This window comes from Tachysurus vachellii, chromosome 18, assembly GCF_030014155.1.
Source record: "Tachysurus vachellii isolate PV-2020 chromosome 18, HZAU_Pvac_v1, whole genome shotgun sequence".
NCBI classification, from domain to species: Eukaryota; Metazoa; Chordata; class Actinopteri; order Siluriformes; family Bagridae; genus Tachysurus; species Tachysurus vachellii.
Window position 1 is genome coordinate 18,341,421 of NC_083477.1, and position 22,174 is coordinate 18,363,594.

The window sequence follows — 22,174 nt, forward strand, 5'->3', positions numbered from 1 at the left end:
TAACCTACTAATCTTTATATTTATATGACAAATAATAGCGACTTACAGCTTTATGCAGGTCACAACTTCACTGTACAAGCCGCTCTTCAGCCATGACACTTAACAATGAACTCAACACTTGAAATACGGAAGTTACCATCCCAATCCGCGCCACAAGATGGCGCTTAAAGTTCAACATATAAACAAAATCATCTCTTTACAATTAACAATTAAACTGAACCAGTACACTTACTATAGACACATAACAAACCCACATTCATAGAGGAGACAGAAACAAAATGTTTACAGTGTCTCTGACTTACAAGTTACCACTTGCCACTTTCAGGAGTCTGTGTAATGAGATCCAGTCAGTAGAAAAGTTTCACAGTGTGACAGAGTGAGAACTATGGAAGCAGTTTATAATCAGAGGATGAAAGTCATTTACATACTAAATGTAACTTACAGATTCAGTGTTAAATAAATACAAACTAATTTAAACACCAGGGAACATTTTTCACTGTGATTATTGACACCTGTAGAAGACCAGCATAACAATATGCAAATGAATATGTAAAATGTTCCCCTTACAGCTACATATAGAGAAATATCAGCCACGGTCACTGTGGGCTCTGGAGAGTTTAGCACTGCTTTTAGTTATACGATGTTCCTTCCAGTTCTGCTGCTGCTGGCAGCTTCATCCTGTGAGTTTCACTTCACTAATGATCTCAGAGCTGCTAGTAAATTCCTGTAATTATAACCTACTGTACATAGATTTTTGACTGAAATTGTGACATGTCTTTTTTCAGATGTGGAATGTGCGGTAGAGCTCACTCAGGACACCTCAGTGATGTTAAAGCCTGGAGATTCTTTAATCCTCAGCTGTAAAGTATCCGGTTACTCACTTACTGATAACAGCTACGCCACAGCTTGGATTCGACAACCTGCAGGGAAAACTCTGGAATGGATAAACCACATTTGGGGGGGGTGGAAGCACGTATCATAAAGAGTCTCTAAAAAGCAAGTTCAGTATTTCTAAAGATGCCTCCAGCAGCACGGTGACACTGAGAGGACAGAACATGCAGACTGAAGACACAGCTGTGTATTACTGCGCTCGTGATCCACACAGTGACACGACAAGTGCTGCAGTGCTGCACAAAAACCTCATCACAATTCACTTCTTTAATTAAATAATAACTACATTTTACTGAGTACAGTAACTAATCCCAGCATTCCAAATCCTTTATACATTATTTAAAAGCTTTTCAAACAATTAGGAATACTTATCATCCACTAATCTATCCAGTGAGCAGCGTGTGGTATGACACCTCCATAGTGGTCATAGACATTCCTTATTCAAATAGAGTGGTGTATAAACAGCATGTTCTTGGCTGCTGTAGTTTACAGTGAGCTCTGTGATAGATAACACAGCTGTACAAAAACTTACACAATGTTGTTAGAATGGTAGGTAGAATGGATGATGAAGGAAATGAATGTTTAATTTCATGCTCATTAGATGAACCTTATCAATGCTATCCAACTTCACAACCCTGCTCTCATATTCCATACAAAAGAAAAGTGAGATTAAGGCTATAAATACCAGAAAACATAGCGCTAGGAGAGAAAGACAAAAAGAAGAAAAAAAGAAGAGAATAGAAAAAGCAGCAGAAGAAATAAAACAACTGTTGAATAAAATAAAGAATATGAAGCTTGAGGAATGAAGAAATCAATGGATGAAAAAAGAATCAGATTCTGTACTGAGACAGAAATGAAGAATGGATCAATATCAAGAATATTAAAGTGATTAAGTTTTCTTTATTTCTTTGTATATTCTTTTCTTTCTTTGCTTTCAAAATATGTATCCAATAATATTGCTTGTGTGTTAAAAGATAAGACGTGCTGAGTATGTTATATGGAGGCTCTCTTAAAAAAATAGTCAACCCTCAGTGCTCAGAAGGATACCGCTGACAGTAATCCGTAAAGGGAAACCCCAACACTCGTGGGGGAGGGAGGGACTTAGTTAGTAAGATGATATTGCAAGCTTGTGCTGTTTAAAAGGAATGTATACCTTAAAGAATACAACTAGTCACTGACCACAGGATTACCGGTTTGGGGAAAGAGAAATGGGAAGGAATGTTGGTTTTAAAGTCAATAAGAATTGATATTGAAATATTAAATATTGGTGAAAGGCTTGGAAAAGTATAAAAGCTTGTCTTGAATTACATTGTGTGTGCATTTTATTGTAGACAGGCTCAGTGCATGTTATACTCTGTGTGCATCATAGAACAAACGCAAGCTTACACATTTTAATTACTTTTACTTATTCTAATACTGTTTGATTATTTGAAGGAGATTTTATTTGTAATTTTCTTTTATTTTACTTTACATATATTACACACATTTATCTGTATTACACTACTTTTAATAAAAACAAGGATCTCTTCAAGTTCTTCTACCTAATCTATTGTTTGAATCTTTAAGTAGAAGAACTTGAAGAGGATGGTTTGTTAGAAGACCAAGGGGACTTGGAAGGACACCTGAGTTCATGGTCAGACCAACTCTGATAGTTTATCTTGTGTTTTCAACACTAACCCGTGCAAACTAGGACACAATTCTTAGTGGGATTGTGGAAGGGTTTCCTACTCAATACGAAAACATGTGTCACTAAATTACTTCAACAAGCACGTCCTTGTGAGCTGTAAATATTCCGTATAGAGACCTTTATTATAAACAACATCATCTATTCACACTCAGCACTCAGATCTTCCTCTTCATTCCAATCTCTTCTAGCAGTTATTAATATTTATAATAATAATAATTATTATTATTACTAATATTTTTATTACTACAGGTCGATGGTTCATTTCCTGAATTTAGAAACACAGAGTCTGTTCAGCAGCACAGAATCTGACGAGAGATCAAACTGAAATGTAGATGTTTACTGCAGCATCACTACTACAATCACCTGGAATTAAAAATCACCTGTAGGGGGCAGCAGCTGTTTGTTTTCAAGAAAGAGTCATGAAACTATGAAATCTATTTGTTTTAGTGACAGAAGCTCCACAGTGTAACAGTGTAACAGAATGACATATACAACAGAATGACATATAGAATATATACAATTTGTATGTACAAATGTACAAGTGTGAAATGTGCAATTGAAATATAAATAGTATGTGTTTTAAGTAAATAATGTTTAAGAATAGTGTTGTGTGTTCCGCGGATGTTAAGTGTTCATCAGATGGATTGCCTGAGTGAAGAAACTGTTCCTATGTCTGGTCGTTCTGGTGCTCAAGGCTCTGTAGCGTCGACCAGATGGCAACAGTTCAAAGAGGGAGTGTGCTGGATGTGAGGGGTCCAGAGTGATTGTCTTTGCCCTTTTGCTCACTCTGGAGAAGTACAGGTCTTGGAGAGTGATGAGTGTTGTGCCAATGGCAGAGGATGGATTCCATGATGGCAGTGTAGAACTATTTCAGCAGATCCTGTTGCAGCTTCAAAAACAGTCCAATCAGTGAGAGAGAAACAGGTTTGTAAATTCTGCTCCGCTTCCTTGGTCCATCTTTTTACAGTCCTTAATAATGGTTTAGCTGATTTCAGTTTCTCCCTGTAGGTCAGTATCAGATGAACTAAGCAGTGATCAGAGATTCCTCAGAGCTGCCTGTGGGACAGAGTGATATGCATCCTTTATTGTTGTTTAACAGTGATCCAGTGTGTTACTGTCTCTGGTGGGACATGTAACATGCTGTCTGCATTTTGGCAGTTCACGTGTGAGAATTGCTTTATTAAAGTCCCCAAGAATTATTAGTACAGAGTCCGGATGTTGTTGCTCACTCTCTGTGATCATGTCAGCGAGTGTCTGTAGTGCCAAGCTCACGTGCGCTTGCGGGGGAATGTAAACACTCACCAGAATGAACAAGCAAAACTCCCGCGGCGAATAGAACGGTTTGCAGTTAATGAATGAATGAGTGTTTCAAGATCGGGACAGCACATCTTTAACACAGTTACATCAGAACACCACCTTTCATTGATGTAAAAACACGTCCCGCCGCCGCGCGATTTCCCCGTTGATTCCGCGTCGCGGTCCAATCTAAAGAGCTGAAATCCCGGCAGACTTAACGCTCTGTCCGGAATGGAGTCGTTCAGCCAGGTTGTGTTTCACCCAGATGAAACAGAGAGCAGCAGAGTTCGAAAAATCCTTATTTTTCCAGGTGAGCAGAAGGACTTTATCTATTAAAATAAACAAATAAGTAAATAAATAAATAAATAATACACAAATGAGAATAAATCGATTGAAGTTAGATCATATTTTAAATAATTGTAATATAGATTTTAAACCGTAATTCAAAATTAACATTACTGCACATGTTAAACATTTATAAATGGTGATAAATAAAAGACTTCATGTTGTGATGATAGAAAATCTGCTTTGATTCCAGAGCCGATCCTGACCTCCCCGGGGCCCTAAGCAAAATTCTGCTAAGGGGCCATCCTACATTTCGTGCACGATTACACGCGCATATGAAGGCATGTTCACGAGTGGTGTGGTTATTGAGCTGCCGTTTATAAACACCGTTGTCCTTGGGCCTTTATTCAAGCAATAAATTGTTGTGTGACAGACAGGCCAAGAGATGCACTGGCAGCACTGCACAGCTAATTTAGCTAGTCAGATAGCGACTAGAGACAGAATCACATCAACTTAACTTTACTGTTATTTGCTCTTGCTGACATCAAACTTGAAAAGAACACAAGTTTACCTGATTGTTGTTCTCGCATTTCACTCTCATTTTGTATAGCTCCGCTTCATATTGTCATCTACACAGTAAACATTAACATGCGCTGTAAAATAAGCAACAAAAAGGTTGTAACAAAACTTCCCCAAGTGTTTTATTCCTTACTTTCTGTCACTGAGCTTTACTCCTTCTCAATACAGGAGCAGGAGAAAGTCGTCTGTGTGAAATAAACCATCACCACGTAACCATTCCTAGATTTAGGTTTCCTAATGTGTTCCTTAGATGAGTGAGGTGTCTTCTAAAAACGATTCGATTTGGTTCCCTTTCTGATAGAGAAACATTCTGTTGTAGAGATTGTAGAGATCTAACATTGCTGCACATCATAACGACTATTCTAATAATTTCACGAGCCTCATCTTTAGAACCTGTTGTATATTTGACTAATAAAAATCCCATCAACAAAGTAAAATTAAAAGGTAAATTTAGTGTTTGATCCTTGATGCCTATTTCCACATATGATCCACATTTCTTCCATCAGATGAATCTCTGAAAAATTGTTAAACAGGATTTATTCTTTTAAAGTGTCAAAAAAAATAAGTAATAACTTTTATGACTTTACTGCAAGTAATTTTCCATTTTTACTCACAAAGTTTAATCAACATTTGGTCTTTAACTGTATCCTGTATATTTAAACTGTACCCACATTAGAAAGGTTTGAACATTATGCTGTTCTTTAAGCTTTAAGGCCTGTGATGATCGCTCTTTCTTTATTCACACAACATCTAAGCTACATGTTGAGGATCAAAGGACTGACAGTGTGTCATAAATATGTGAACATGTTCTCCTGGGATTTACATTAAAGTCATAAACACTAACTACAACATTCTTATAAAGCTAAGACATTACAGCTCCATTATATCAGCATCTCATTAAACCAGACTGCATCATCCACACTGTTTCATCAACTACATCGTAAGAAACTAATATTTTGTGATTGTGTTATTTTAACATTTGTAGGAAATGCCTCATGTTTTCTGAAAGCCTAAACACTGTCATGCAAATCAAACCCCTTCATAAATGATTAGAGGTGTTCTCAGGAGAAGTGAGGGTCTGGGTTCAGGTTCAGATCAAACCATGTTCTCTACACTTCTACTCTTGCTGTTAACAGCTACATCTGGTAAGTGTGTGGAGAATTTTGGAAAGATGCAGATCACTGTGTACATTTTCCTGTTTGATAGAATGCACCTGAATAATGGCATGATTGTTGTTCACAGGTATTAAATGTATTGAACTGGTTCAGCCTGCAGTCATGCTGGTTAAGCCTGGAGAATCATTTTCAGTCCCCTGTAAGATCACTGGATACTCAGCCACTAGTTACTGTACTAACTGGATACGACAATCAGGACAAAAACTGGAATGGATCGGCTGGTACTGCAGCTCCAGTAATACTGGCAGCAGCGATTCACTAAAGAACAAGATCCGTTTCTCAGCTGAAGCCTCCACCAACACTGTGACTTTACATGGGCAACAATTTCAGACTGAGGACACAGCTGTGTATTACTGTGCACGAGAGCCACAGTCATTCTGATTACTGCTGCGGCTGTACAAAAACCAGGGTCATGCTGTGTTGAGCTCCCTTTAGTCTGCATTTGGTCATGTCCTGTGATGAACATTAGACAAAGACCTGATTGAAGACTGAACATTGTATTTTAGACCTAGGGTTAGCTTGATTTCACAGGGAAAAAAATGAGGACAGAAGACACTGCAGTTTATTACTGCTCCTGTGACACACAGTGATACTTCCCCTTAGACATCAGTACAAAAACACAGACTTACTATAGTCACATGACAAACCCACATTTTCAGATTCATGGAGGTGAAAGAACTAAAATGTTTACAGTGTCTCTGACTTACATGTTACCACTTGCTGACTTTTACTGGACTGTTCTGAACATTGTCTGGACATTTATACTGATGTTAGATTTATTTAATTGAATGTATGTAATAAATATTGCCTATATTTCACAGATTGAGAAATATGGAAGTAGATGTTCACAAACTAGAAACAGAGCTCGGGGCCATAATAATTGAGACTAATATCGATTTCCCAATTAACTGATTAATTAAACCAGATGATTTACTATGTCACTGCTGATACTGTATCTGAGTATTTTCTCTCTTTTAAACCATTCTGATAAAAATTTCTCCATTTCTGAATTCATACTTTCTTCATTTTCACTAGTCCATGTAAAAATGTATTGTTATTTAATTTTTGATTTTTACTGACAGCGAGAACATTATAATATTTTGTATCTGCACCTGTAGGGGGCAGCAGCTGCTTGTTTTTGAGAAGGATTCATGAAGCTATGAAATCTAACAGCTGAAGTGTGTTTATGCAAATTCACTCTGTTATAAAAAAAAAAAAAAAACAGCCTCTTGCTCACCCGAAGTTTGTGTCACACGACTGAATCAAAGAGCATGATGATGGGGCTGAGGGTCACTCAGTACTACATCTTTGTTATAATGTTAACCAAAGGTACCTGAGACTTCTGTACTGTTTATTTCTTCCATCAGAATATCTTGACTGTGTTGATGATGATCTTTGTTATGTTTTATCTGCTAGGTGTCAGCAGTGATGAGATCAGACTGGACCAGTCTCCTGCTGTGGTAAAGAGACCTGGAGAAACTGTGAAGATCTCCTGTAAGATTCACGGCTTTGATATGACAAGCAGCTACATGCACTGGATCAGACAGAAACCAGGGAAAGCTCTGGAATGGCTTGGCAGGATGGATGCAGGCAGTAATGATCCAACATATGCAGAGTCTGTGAAGAACCAGCTCACTTTTACAGAAGACGTCTCAGCAAGCACACAGTACTTAGAGGCCAAGACCCTGAGGACAGAGGACACTGCGGTTTATTACTGCGCCCGAAGTCCCACAGTGACTGGAGCTGAGGAAGCAGCTGTACAAAAACCAGACACACATTGTAACTGAACTAACTGAAGTTGCTTCACTTATAATTGTAACACAGATGAACAGAGTTTGTATCTATTTACTGCTCCAATTATATATAAATGTACCTGGATATAACCCTAAAGTGGGCGTGGCCTAAATTAATTATCATGAATGAAAATATACATAAACTCTGTTTCTCTGCTCCTGGAAAGCCACAGGTAGAAATACAGTAACAGCTCTGTCAGCATGCTGTGTGAATGTGGTTCTAACTGTTCCTCAAACCAACAAACTAGTAGACGTGCCATTCCCAATATACACTGTAATACACACATCCCAGTGACAACTGCACACTGTAATAAAAATGTCCCAGTCCCAATACACACTGTAACACACACATCCCAGTCCCACTACACACTGTAATACACACATCACAGTGACAACTACACACTGTAATACAAATGTCCCAGTCCCAATACACACTGTAACACACACATCCCAGTCCCAATACACACTGTAATACACACATCTCAGTCCCAATACACACTGTAATACACACATCCCAATTCATACTGTAATAAAGACACCACAATTACAATAAACACTATACTGTAATACACACATCATACTAGCAATACACACTGTAACACACACCCCAGTCCTAGTACACACTGTAACACACACATAGTACAAAACATACTGTCCTAATACACACTGTAACACACACATCCCAGCCCCACTGGACACACTAATACACACATCCCAGTCCCAATGCACAGTCTAATACACACATCCCAGTCCCAATGCACAGTCTAATACACACATCACAGTCCCAATACATACTTTCATACAAACATCCCAGTGCTAATACTGTCAGGATCCTGCCCAGACTTTGGCCATGTGCTTTTGTTTATGTTATATGTTCAGGTATCTGCCCCGCCCTTGTCTCTTCCTCCCCGTCTCTTTACACCTATTCCTCATGTGTTTAATTGTCATGTCTATTCAGCCGTGCCGCGTTGCCTATGGCTGTGCGGAATCCTTGTTGTCATCTGTCATCCCGTGTCTAGTCGTGTCATGTCTGGTATCGTCTGTGTCCTTGTCCCTGTTTTGTGTTTTTAGTTAATAAACCCTTTTATTTTAGCTATCCTGCATTTGGGTCTGTTGTTATCCCCACGTCACTGACAAATACACACTGTAATAAACACACTACAATCCCAAAACACACTGTAATACACACCTCCCAGTCCAAATACACACTGTAATACAGACATCCCAGTCCAAATACACACTGTAATACACACATCCCAGTCCTAATACACACTGTAATACACACATCCCAGTCCTAATGCACACTGTAATACACACATCCCCATTACAGTACACACTGTAATAAACACACTACAATTCCAAAACACACTGTAATACACACATTCCAGTCCAAATACACACCGAAATACACAAATCCCAGTTTCAAAATACACAGCCTCTGTTCTGTAATGTAACTAACACCTTCTGAACACAGACACTGTGACTTTATCATATGAGGCTCATTTTAGACGATTGTTGATTGAACATGTTCAGTTCAGTTTATCACAGAGACACGTTAGTGTTTTGTTCATTTCACTCTAAGACCAATTCTTCTAAGAGGAAGAACGTTAATGTATAAATGAGTAAACCTGAGACTTCAAGATCATAATGATGCATTTCATGCAAATCCTCCACTTGTGTCTCTTACATTAAGGAGGTCTGTGTGAGTGTGTGTGTGTGTGAGTGTGTAGTGAGGAGGAGGAGAGCAGCTGAGCATTTTACTTCACTTCACTTTTATATCAACAACAATGCTGTCATTATCAGTGTTGCTGCTGCTTTCAGCTACATTCTGTACGTCTCCGTGTCGGCTGAATGAATTTAGATTTAATTCTCGTTTCGTGAAAATGACTTGATGACTTTTGATGATGTTCTGTCGCTCTTATTCACAGGTGGTGTTGGAGGTGTGGAGCTCACTCAGACAGACTCTGTGCTGGTGAAGCCTGGAGAGTCGTTCTCCATCTCTTGTAAGATCTCAGTGTCGAGTTATTGTATTAACTGGATACGGCAACCTGCTGGAAAAGCACTGGAACGGCTCGGATATCTGTGTAGCGGTGATAGCACTGATCTCAAAGACACGATGAAGAGCAAGATCAGTCTCAGCCAGGTCAAATCCAGCAGCACAGTTTATCTAAGAGGACAAAACTTTCAGGTCGAGGACACGGCTGTGTATTACTGTGCCAGACACACAACACTACAAACTCACTGAAGCTCTGTACAAAAACATCCCTGGTCATTTTCCTCTCTCTGCAGTACACATGTCCCCAGAGGGGTCTGGTATATATGAGCTAGCAGAGCTAAGACACTTCTGTAGTTCAAAGATATCTACATAAGGTTTCATCTTTGTCTCAACATTAAAATAAATTGTTGTCCTGAACAATTTAAGCTATTATTATAATTATAATTCTTTATGTGCCTCTAGATGTCAGTCTTTGTAAAGAAACTCTCTCACTTTATACATTCTAATCGTTCTCCAGCGTCATTTAACTCACCGGACAGATATTTGATTATTGGGATTCTGCAAAACTGATTCAGATTTAACTACAATAATCTGTGTATTTTAGAAATGTTACAGTTATTGTTTAGATCAATTAGAGCATAAATATTGTAAGAAAACATGTTTAAAACTAAAAAGTAAGGTTCCAAATAAAAAATCTTGTTGAAAGTTGAGTTTATAAACCAACACATCCTCCATCAGATGAATCTCCTCCTCATGATATAAATACATTTCAGATACAATCTCCTCCCATCATCAGCAGATAAACAAATCCAAGTGTCAGAGCTGGATCTCACTCTATTTATATGATGTGATGGTGTCTGTTAAACTTTGGAGAACAGAGAAGACTCCAGTCCAAACAACACACACCATGTTCTCTACATCTCTACTGCTCCTGCTGGCAGCTGCTTCTTGTGAGTGCTTTATCAAATTCATTCATTTACTAGATGAAGAATAAAGGTGCAGCATATATTGTGTGAGATATCACCATGTGTTTTCCTCCACAGATGTGCATGGTGAGGAACTGACTCAGCCTGCTTCCATGACAGTCCAGCCAGGCCAGAGTCTCTCCATCCAGTGCAAGGTTTCATATTCAGTTACAAGCTACAATACACATTGGATTCGACAACCTGCAGGAAAAGCTCTGGAGTGGATTGGACGCATCAGCAGTGGAGGGGGTACAGCTTACAGTGAGAAACTGAAAAATAAGTTCAGCATCTCCAGAGATACTTCTACTAACACAATAACAATTGGAGGACAGAACATGCAGACTGAAGACACAGCTGTGTATTACTGCGCTCGTGACACACAGTGAGACAGAATAGTGGATTCCTCTTACAAAAACCTTATGAGACATGTTACAGACATCCTCTCAGTGTAACTAATAAATCATCTCAGTCACACTTTCACTTTCTTCCACTGGAATGAAGTCAGAATCATTTGCAGCATTTTAAAACACAGCCACACAAAGTCATTTTTAAATAAAAAAGAAAACATCATTAAAAGAGTCTTCATTCTGAACCATTATTAATCCCTTCATTTTACAGGATTTTTAACCAGCAGTTGGAATCAGTGTTTAATGAATGGATTCAGGAATAATACAGCGTGTTTCCAGCAGTGTGTTGTGTTTAACACACCGTCTGTTCTCATAGTCTGAGGTTCAATAACTGAAACAACTGAAGGAGGCAGCAGAGCTCAACAAATAAAGTGAAAAAAAGTGAATCCACAAACTGCATTCTGTATGAGACTCATTCAGTATCAGTCATTATCAGACAAATATCTACATTTTCTCTTCTTTTTCACTCTTTCCATAATGTGTGATTAGTTATTTGGGTTGTTAAAGACAGGTTGGACAAATAAAACACTATAATTTATGTAACTACATCCTCCTGTGGTTGTGAGGTTTCTCAGTAACATGACAAGATGTATTTTATAATGCTGTTATAATGTAAGGTTCAAAATTAAATATAGCAATACATGTATAAAAAATAACTTCCTGATTTAAATGAATAATAATTTCTGTGAGTTTTCTTATTATAAATTCATCTGAAAACACCTGATAGTGTATAAACTTACTCATTAACACCTGCCTTAAGCTTCTTATTGGTTCAAACATAAACTCAAGCTGCAGTGATAGATATCTCTACAAAATACAGACATGTTTAAAAGATGAGGAGGTTTTCTCATTTATATTTATATATAAGAATCCATCCCATGTTGACCCTAAGATAAGGAGTGTCTCTATGCAAATGTCCTTCTCTGTTATATATTTAAGCAACAAAGACCAAGAGCTTTTACTTCTTCTGCTCCAACACACACCATGATCTCTACATCCCTACTGCTGCTGCTGCTGGCAGCCGTACACTGTAAGTGTTTTTACATTTGACATGTAATACAGTTTTGGTTCCTTAAAGCTTTTTGCTTTTACATCATTAAAATAACTTTTCTTTAACAGGTGTTCACAGTGTTGAGCTGATCCAGACCGGATCCACAGTATTAACTCCTGGTCAGTCACTGACTCTGACCTGTAAAGTGTCTGGATATTCAGTAACTGATAGCAGCTACTGTACAGACTGGATACGACAACCTGCAGGAAAAACTCTTACTACAGTGAGAAACTGAAAAGCAGGTTTCAGGCTTCCAGAGACACGTCCAGCAACACAGTGACATTAACAGTACAGAACATGCAGACTGAAGACACAGCTGTGTATTACTGCGCTCGTAACCCACAGTGAGACGAATAAACAACATCCCTGTACAAAAACTCCTCCTTCGATGTTCACAATAACAGGACACAAGACACAACACTGATCGATTCAAGGTTAAATTAAAAAAATGATCCCACAATTGATCACAAAACATTTCACTCTAGTTATTTGTTTAAGTTAATGATGTTGATTTAAATCCATATTATTATATCTCTAATATTGCTGCACATCTTAAAGACTATTATAATCACAACACTTTCCTGAACGTTATATAAAGTAGTGTTTTTGTCTAATAATAATCACATCAACAAATTAGAATTTGTGTAAACATGATCAGACAACTGGATCAGACAACAAGCTGGAAAAGCTCTAGAATGGATTGGGGTTATCTGGTCTGATGCCAGTAAAACAATATACACCAAAGACATTGAGGGACTTTTAGAAATTACCAGAGAAAACTCCAAAAACATGGTGTATCTGCAGCTGACTGGTTTGAGAGCCCAGGATTCTGCTGTTTATTACTGTGCTAGACACCACAGTGGTATAAGCATGTTAATCAATCATCCAAAATCTCAGATGTGGTCAAAGAGAAAAGCGTATTCAATGTAGAGGCCATTTTCACAAGATCTGCAGGTGGCGCTACAGCTTAACAAATATACTGTAACATTGTAGGCTTCATTAAAGTACAACATATTCTCATATACCCAGTCACAGATAGACACTCCACAATTTCTAAGTCTTTCTGTGAGACATTGAACACTGAGACTGTCTCTTATAGTCATAATTTCCTGAAAGAAACAACAAGGGAAATAAATAACATTTACAGAATATTCGCTAACGTTTATCACCAACGTGTATTGAAAGCATGTATTTTACAAAATTATCACAACAAGAACTGTAACTATAAACGTAAAAAGAATTCACCATATTCTTCTTAGATTAATAAATAAATTGTCACCGTTCACAGACTGCTGCTGTATAAAAGGAAAAGTGATCATAGTAATCAGTGCCATTGATTATTAGAAAATAATTATCTTCATGTTTGTAGCAGTAACTTCATGTCACAGTAGAGCCAAAGGGTGCAGAATTACACAATTTCATGGGTTTTGTTTGTACTTTATACAATAAATTATCAGCACCTGCATCCACCACCTCTACAATTCCTGACATCACACCACCTGATCCTTGATTATTGTCCTATAACAACACACACATGTGTTTTACTCCTTACTGAATATGCTGATATGAAGAGTGTGTTCACTTCACATAAATTCACCTGAGAACATCTCTTAATGTTCCTAATATTATAGATTTATAATCACAAATTAGAAATGTTCATAAGATGAGGAGGTTTTTACATCTAGATTAATCCATGTTTCACCTGAAGAATTACAGTTTCTGAAAAAAAAACAGAAAGTTCTTCTGGATGTTACAGTTGATCCAAAGTGATGGACTAAAAACAACACCAGCATAACGATATGCAAATGAATATGTAAAATATTCCCCTTAAAGCTACATATAGAGAAATATCAGCCACGGTCACTGTGGGCTCTGGAGAGTTTAGCACAGCTTTTAGTTATACGATGTTCCTTCCAGTTCTGCTGCTGCTGGTAGCTTCATCCTGTGAGTTTCACTTCACTAATGATCTCAGAGCTGCTAGTAAATTCCTGCAGTTATAACCTACTGTACATAGATTTTTGACTGGAATTGTGACATGTCTTTTTTTCAGATGTGGAATGTGCAGTAGAGCTCACTCAGGACACCTCAGTGATGTTAAAGCCTGGAGATTCTTTAATCCTCAGCTGTAAAGTATCCGGTTACTCAGTTACTGATAGCAGCTACGCCACAGCTTGGATTTGACAACCTGCAGGGAAAACTCTGGAATGGATAAACCACATTTGGGGGGGTGGAGGCACGTATCATAAAGAGTCTCTAAAAAGCAAGTTCAGTATTTCTAAAGATGCCTCCAGCAGCACGGTGACACTGAGAGGACAGAACATGCAGACTGAAGACACAGCTGTGTATTACTGCGCTCGTGATCCACACAGTGACACAACAAGCTGCAGTGCTGCACAAAAACCTCATCACAATTCACTTCTTTAATTAAATAACAACTACATTTTACTGAGTAACTAATCCCTACATTCCAAACACTTTATACATTATTTAAAAACTTCTCAAACAATTAGGAATACATTGAAGTACAAATTGTTTGTGAACATTTAATTAGAAGATAAAATATCTGCAGTGTTTGATATGATGAAGATTTCTGTAAAGAGAATGTTTATTTCGTGTTGTTGGAAGGAGTCTCCAGTGTCAGAGCTAGATCAGGGTTAAAGCTGTGACTTTATTTTCAGCATGAGAAAGTCTTCAGGACAGAAAAGTTTGTACTTTTTCCTTAGTTTCAGGACAAGTGTTGAGGGAAGGACTGTTTCTAGCTGTAATAATGAACACCATAACAGGAAATAACTTGTTTTTCTGGCCTTAACACAAGATTAAACATAACTATAAATAAATAAAAAAAGAACAATTGTAAATGGTGATGAATAAAAGACTTCATGTTGTGATGATAACAGAAACTCTGCCTATCTCAGGCATCATCGGGCATCAAGGCAGGATACACCCTGGACGGAGTGCCAACCCATCGCAGGGCAGAAACTTTGATTCATTGTTGATTATTTTTCTGTAACAAAACCTCCCCAAGTGTTTTATTCCTTACTTTCTGTCACTGAGTTTTACTCCTTCTCAATACAGGAGCAGGAGAAAGTCGTCTGTGTGAAATAAACCATCACCACGTAACCATTCCTACATTTAGGTTTCCTAATGTGTTCCTTAGATGAGTGAGGTGTCTTCTAAAAATGATTCGATTTGGTTCCCTTTCTGATAGAGAAACATTCTGTTGTAGAGATTTACATAGTACCTTATCATCCACTCATCTATCCAGTGAGCAGCATGTGGTTGTGGGTTGAACACCTCCATAGTGGTCATGGACGCTCCCTATTCAAATAGAGTGGTGTATAAACAGCATGTTCTTGTCTGCTCTAGTTTACAGTGAGCTCTGTGAGAGATAACACTCCCATACACTTTAAATCTGGGTGAAGCAGAACTCAGAGAATGATGATTTTAGGACAATGTATCTTATTGCTACTCATTTCATGTATGTTTATGTTTTTTATGTGAAGATTATTAGCATTATAATCAGTATAAGATAACATTACTGAGTTCTATTCTTCTCTTCCAGATTCTTATGGACAGTCCCTGACTTCCTCTGATTCTGTGGTGAAGAGACCTGGAGAGTCGGTCACTCTGTCCTGTACTGTCTCCGGATTCTCAATGAGCTACTACATGCACTGGATCCGTCAGAAACCAGGACAAGGACTGGAGTGGATCGGGCGCATTGATAGTGGCACAGGCACAATATTCGCTCAGTCTCTACAGGGCCAGTTCTCCATCAATAAAGACACCAATAAAAACTTGCTGTACCTAGAAGTGAAGAGTCTGAAAGCCGAAGACACGGCAGTTTATTACTGTGCACGAGAGTCACACTGACACAACAGACTCCAGAGCTGTACAAAAACTCACACAAGCACGTCCTTGTGAGCTGTAAATATTCCCTCAACAGGAAGCTGCACCTCAGAGACCTTTATTATAAACATCATCATCTATTCACACTCAGCACTCAGGTCTTCCTCTTTATTCCAATCTCTTCTAGCAGTTATTAATATTAATAATATTAATAATAACCATCTTATGTATCACATTTACATTATGATGTCTTTATGTATTTGACTGGAGGTAAATCAGCTCTAGGACAATGATTGTGATGACTAGTTGGGACTATATACTGTACTATTCATGCTTTTATTCCTCCTGATTGTGATGCCAGCTGCAGGAACACTACAGGTCGATGGTTCATTTCCTGAATTTAGAAACACAGAGTCTGTTCAGCAGCACAGAATCTGACGAGAGATCAAACTGAAATGCAGATGTTTACTGCAACATCACTACTACAAACTCCTGGAATTAAAAATCACCTGTAGGGGGCAGCAGCTGCTTGTTTTCAAGAAGGATTCATGAAACTATGAAATCTAACAGCTGAAGTGTGTTTATGCAAATTCACCCTGTTATAATACAAAAACATCCTCTTGCTCACCCCAAGTTCAGATTCAGACATGTTCATATTCCGGTTCTTTAAATGACTCTGTAAATAAACTGCAGCTCATTTTCCCCGTCTGCGTCTGCAGGTTTTATGTGTTCAGGAGTCCAGAAGAGAACAAATGTCTGTGCTCTTATTAATAGAGAACAAAACTACTGGAATTAGAGGTGTAAGGATATATATACTGTAACTAATCATATAATCATTCAGTATCACCAGACAATAATCAGGGTAATGTATTCAGTCACTCAGTCATCGTCACGTTCAAACACACTTATTCTGTCTTACTATGACTGACTTTCATTCCTCTTCTTTCCAGAGCAGACATCTAACTTTCCAGGTATTCCTCCACCTGCTCTCTACTCTCACTACAGAATTTCCTGAAATCTCACTTCTTTAAAATAAGGAGACTGATAAAAAGTGTTTGTAAAAGCCACTCTACACTGTGCAATTCCAGTATATTGATATGACTGAGACAGTAAAGGATGAGATAAATGTAGAGATCAGATGATGAACATTGGGACGATGACAAAAGGCATGAGGCTGATCTGAGGAGGTTTTTGTACAGGCACTTCTGTTATCTGTAGCACTGTGTTATGATAGCGCACACAATAATACACAGCTGTGTCTTCCATCTGCACATTCTGACCATGGAGGGTCACTGTGTTACTGGAGGTGTCCTGAGTGATGCTGAACCTGTTTTTCAGTGACTCTGTGCCCCCTGTGCTTCCATCACTACAAATGTATCCAATCCACTGCATATTTTTCCCAGTAGCATGTCGAATCCAGTTTGTACAATAACTGCTATCAGTCAAGCTGTAACCAGACACTTTACAGCCAGTGGTCAAAGTCTGTCCAGGCCGGACAATCACATGACCTGGCTGAGTAAAATCAATTGCGCTAAAAACAACTGCAATAAAAAAAATATATAGATAGTAAACATAATAATATTTTTTCTAATAGATCTCAACATGAAATAGACAAAGTACAACAATGTATGGTTTAAACAAACTTACAGGACGTAGATATGTCCAACACTAGGAGATAAACAAGCAGCATGGTTACAGTTGAAGCTGTACTGGTGGGAGCTGCTCTCTAATCATCCAGCTTTATTGATGTATAGTCAGGGACAGAGTTTACATAATTTACCCTCATGCAAAATAGTACTATTGCTCATTTGGTGTAATGGTGAAGGGGCGGCAGAATACAGCTACTGACATGTCCTAAAGTAGTTACTGTAACAGATAGACTACTTTTTTTACCTTAAACATTTTAGTGTAAATCATGTCTAAATTATAAGAATTAGAATCAGGAGTTTATTGAGACTGGAAGTCATTGGAAATCAGAGATAACATTAAAATATAACATTTAGATTCCTGAAAGAGGGGGGCATGGTGGCTTAGTGGTTAGCGCGTTCGCCTCACACCTCCATGGTTGGGGGTTCGATTCCCGCCTCCACCTTGTGTGTGTGGAGTTTGCATGTTCTCCCCGTGCCTCGGGGGTTTCCTCCGGGTACTCCGGTTTCCTCCCCCGGTCCAAAGACATGCATGGTAGGTTGATTGGCATCTCTGGAAAATTGTCCGTAGTGTGTGAGTGCGTGAGTGAATGAGAGTGTGTGTGTGCCCTGTGATGGGTTGGCACTCCGTCCAGGGTGTATCCTGCCTTGATGCCCGCTGATGCCTGAGATAGGCACAGGCTCCCCATGACCCGAGGTAGTTCGGATAAGCGGTATAGAAAATGAGCGAGAGAGTGAGATTTCTGAGAGATTTTTTTTCTTTCCATTCATTAAGGGGTCAAATGTCACTGATTTATGTATATCATAGTTTATTGTCAACCCAAGAATAGTTCGGATAAGCGGTAGAAAATGAATGAATGAATAGTTTACTGTCAAATGTTGTAACTAGTTATTAATTCATTCCACAGAGGATTTTTAGTTATTGTTAACTAAACAGGTGTATTGTTTCTTTTGTTGTTAAAATGTCTGCAAAGTCAGAGTTAATCTTTTTTTTTGTACAAAACCTTTATTCCAACATAGAATTTAAGAATTAATATGATTAGAATTCTCTCTTTGTAAAGAAAATCTTCTCAGTCTATTTGAACACATTCCGTGTCTCTTTCTTAAACACTCTAATCGTTCTCCAGCTTCATTTAACTCACTGGACAGATTAATGATTTTTGGGATTCTGCAAAAGTGATTCATATTTAACTACAATATTCTGTGTATTTTATAAATTCTGCAGTTATATTCACTTTTTGTGGTTTTATAGTTGATTTAAATAATGAATGCTGAATGAGTCGGATCAGGAAAGTTCATGTATTTATGTCAATCTCAGTGCAAGAAAAAGTCTAATTCAAACCCAAGCAGCAGGAGTGTTAGGGAGCGTTAACTAATACTACAAACAGAACAGTTAGTGACCTGACAATGTGAAACTTACAGAAATAGTTTTCTCCTCTCGTCTGTTCCTCTGTGGATGTTTTTATATCTCTAGTGGGTGTGTCATGCAAACCAAATCCTGTGTTTGAACCATTTATGCTGAAACATTCAGCCCAACAACATAGCAGCAGTTTGTATTCATTTACAGCAGCAGGAATCATTTTAATTCTTTGAGATGGGACTAGACAGAGTTTTGAGTTACTTTACTCTAGTAATCTTCATTCAATGTTAGTATTATTATTTAATTCATATAGAGAAACATTTTAATGATTTTTAATATTTCTTCTTTTTTAACTTTAACTAATACTTTTAAATATTTTTCTATTTCAGATTCCTGCAGTCAGACACTGATCGAGTCTGATCCAGTGACAATCAAACCTGATCAGTCTCATAAACTGACCTGCACAGCCTCTGGATTTAACTTTGGTGACTACTGGATGGCTTGGATCAGACAGGCACCTGGAAAAGGGCTGGAATGGGTTGCAAGCATCTACAGTAGTAGTAACATATATTACTCCAGTGCTGTTAAGGGCCGCTTCACCATCTCCAGAGACAACAGTAAGAAGCAGGTGTATCTGCAGATGAACAACATGAGGACAGAAGACACTGCAGTTTATTACTGCGCCCGTGACACACAGTGATACTTCCCCTTAGACATCAATACAAAAACACAGACTTACTATAGTCACATGAAAAGCTCACAGTCTGTTACAAAAAATGTTCCAAAACTTATACTTATTTTATAAGTTCTTATAAAAATTTTAAATTTTTTATTGTATGTTTCTTTTCTTTTTTAAAGCTGCTTTGAGAAAATATCCATTGTTAAATGTGTTATATAAATAAAGTGAATTGAATTAACAGATTAAGAACTATGGAAGTAGATGTTCACAAATCTAGGGAAAAAAAAATAATATTAATTTCCCTAATAATTAATTTGGTTAAACCAAATGATTTACTATGTTACTGCTGATACTGTATCTGAGTGTTTACTCTATTTTAAACCATGCTGATAAAATATATATATTTTTTCATTGTTGGTCCTTGTGAAAGTTTTTTTTTTACTGACAGCCAGAACATTATAATCTTCTGTATCTGCACCTGTAGGGGGCAGCAGCTGCTTGTTTTTGAGAAGGATTCATGAAACTATGAAATCTAACAGCTGAAGTGTGTTTATGCAAATTCTCTCTGTTATAAAAAAACAGCCTCTTGCTCACCCAAGATCGACAAGTTCGTGTCACACGACTGAATCAAAGAGCATGATGATAGGGCTGAGGGTCACTCAGTACTACATCTTTGTTATAATGTTATATATTTATAACCAAAGGTACCTGAGACTTCTGTACTGTATATTTCTTCCCTCAGAATATCTTGACTGTGTTGATGATGATCTTTCAGACTGGACCAGTCTCCTGCTGTGATAAAGAGACCTGGAGAAACTGTGAAGATCTCATTCATTCTTTCATTTTCTACCGCTTATCCGAACTACCTCGGGTCATGGGGAGCCTGTGCCTATCTCAGGCGTCATTGGGCATCAAGGCAGGATACACCCTGGACGGAGTGCCAACCCATCGCAGGGCACACACACTCTCATTCACTCACGCACTCACACACTACGGACAATTTTCCAGAGATGCCAATCAACCTACCATGCATGTCTTTGGACCGGGGGAGGAAACCGGAGTACCCGGAGGAAACCCCTGAGGCACGGGGAGAACATGCAAACTCCACACACACAAGGCGGAGGCGGGAATCGAACCCCCAACCCTGGAGGTGTGAGGCGAAGGTGCTAACCACTAAGCCACCGTGACCCCCCACTGTGAAGATCTCCTGTAAGATAAATGGATATTCAATGACAAGCCACAACATACACTGGATCAGACAGAAACCTGGGAAAGCTCTGGAATGGCTTGGCAGGATGGATACAGGCAATAATGCACCAATATATACAGAGTCTGTGAAGAACCAGCTCACTTTAACAGAAGACGTCTCAGCAAGCACACAGTACTTAGAGGCCAAGACCCTGAGGACAGAGGACACTGCGGTTTATTACTGCGCCCGAAGTCCCACAGTGACTGGAGCTGAGGAAGCAGCTGTACAAAAACCAGACACACATTGTAACTGAACTAACTGAAGTTGCTTCACTTATAACTGAAACACAGATGAACAGAGTTTGTATCTATTTACTGCTCCAATTATCTATAAATGTACCTGGATATAACCCTAAAATGGGCATGGCCTAAATTAATTATCATGAATGAAAATATACATAAACCCTGTTTCTATGCTCATGGAAACATTGGAAAAAGCCACAGGTAGAAATAACAGCTCTGTCAGCATGCTGTGTTAATGTGGTTCTGACTGTTCCTCAAACCAACAAACTAGTAGACGTCCCATTCCCAGTACACACTGTAATACACACATCCCAGTCCAAATACACACTGTAATACACACATCCCATTCCCAATACACACTGTAATACACACATCCCAGTCTCAACACACACTGTAATACACACATCCCATTCACAATACACACTGTAATACACACATCCCAGTCTGACTACACATTGTAATGCATACATCACAGTCACAATACACACTGTAATACACACATCCCAGTCCCAATACACACTGTAATACACACATCCCAGTCCCAATACACACTGTAACACACACATCACAGTCACAATACACACTGTAATACACACATCCCAGTTTCAATATACACTATATTACACAGATCACAGTCACAATACACACTGTAATACACAACCTAGTCATCCCAGTCCCAGTTTAACTCACTGGACAGATCATTGATTTTTTGGATTCTGCAAAAGTGATTCATATTTAACAACAATATTCTGTGTATTTTAGAAATTCTACAGTTTGACACTTTTATATTTATGCATTTATGTGTATCACAGTGCAAGAAAAATCTAAACCCAAGCAGCAGGAGTGTTAGGGAGCGTTAACTAATACTACAAACAGAGACAGAGTGAGAAGTGTAGGTGTGTAGGTATATATATATATATATATACACACACACACACACCTACAGTTTTGATCTTAGACTTTTCATTAAGTTATTTATTTCCACTATAACACTTGTGTTCCTGATATTATTGCATTTAATGAGGCC

The 22,174-nt window shown here is 38.3% G+C and overlaps 3 pseudogenes and 4 gene segments (V, D, J or C); all 7 read left to right on the forward strand.

Annotated features, from left to right (window-relative positions):
- The first annotated feature begins 640 nt into the window (after nt 1-640).
- LOC132861583 (Ig heavy chain V region 914-like) lies at nt 641-2,540 on the forward strand (annotated as a pseudogene).
- A 3,191-nt stretch (nt 2,541-5,731) lies between these two features.
- On the forward strand, nt 5,732-6,294 carry LOC132861584 (immunoglobulin heavy variable 1-8-like). The segment is given in 2 exon segments: nt 5,732-5,883; nt 5,981-6,294. Coding segments are annotated over 2 exon segments (414 nt in total).
- An 896-nt stretch (nt 6,295-7,190) lies between these two features.
- On the forward strand, nt 7,191-7,700 carry LOC132861585 (immunoglobulin heavy variable 1-3-like). The segment is given in 2 exon segments: nt 7,191-7,242; nt 7,330-7,700. Coding segments are annotated over 2 exon segments (423 nt in total).
- A 1,793-nt stretch (nt 7,701-9,493) lies between these two features.
- Nucleotides 9,494-11,405, forward strand: LOC132861587 (Ig heavy chain V region MOPC 141-like). The segment is given in 3 exon segments: nt 9,494-9,536; nt 9,635-9,921; nt 11,391-11,405. Coding segments are annotated over 3 exon segments (345 nt in total).
- A 653-nt stretch (nt 11,406-12,058) lies between these two features.
- Nucleotides 12,059-12,473, forward strand: LOC132861588 (immunoglobulin heavy variable 2-70-like; annotated as a pseudogene).
- A 1,556-nt stretch (nt 12,474-14,029) lies between these two features.
- Nucleotides 14,030-15,501, forward strand: LOC132861589 (Ig heavy chain V region 914-like; annotated as a pseudogene).
- A 50-nt stretch (nt 15,502-15,551) lies between these two features.
- LOC132861590 (Ig heavy chain V region 6.96-like) lies at nt 15,552-15,995 on the forward strand. The segment is given in 2 exon segments: nt 15,552-15,603; nt 15,688-15,995. Coding segments are annotated over 2 exon segments (351 nt in total).
- The last annotated feature ends 6,179 nt before the right edge of the window (nt 15,996-22,174 follow it).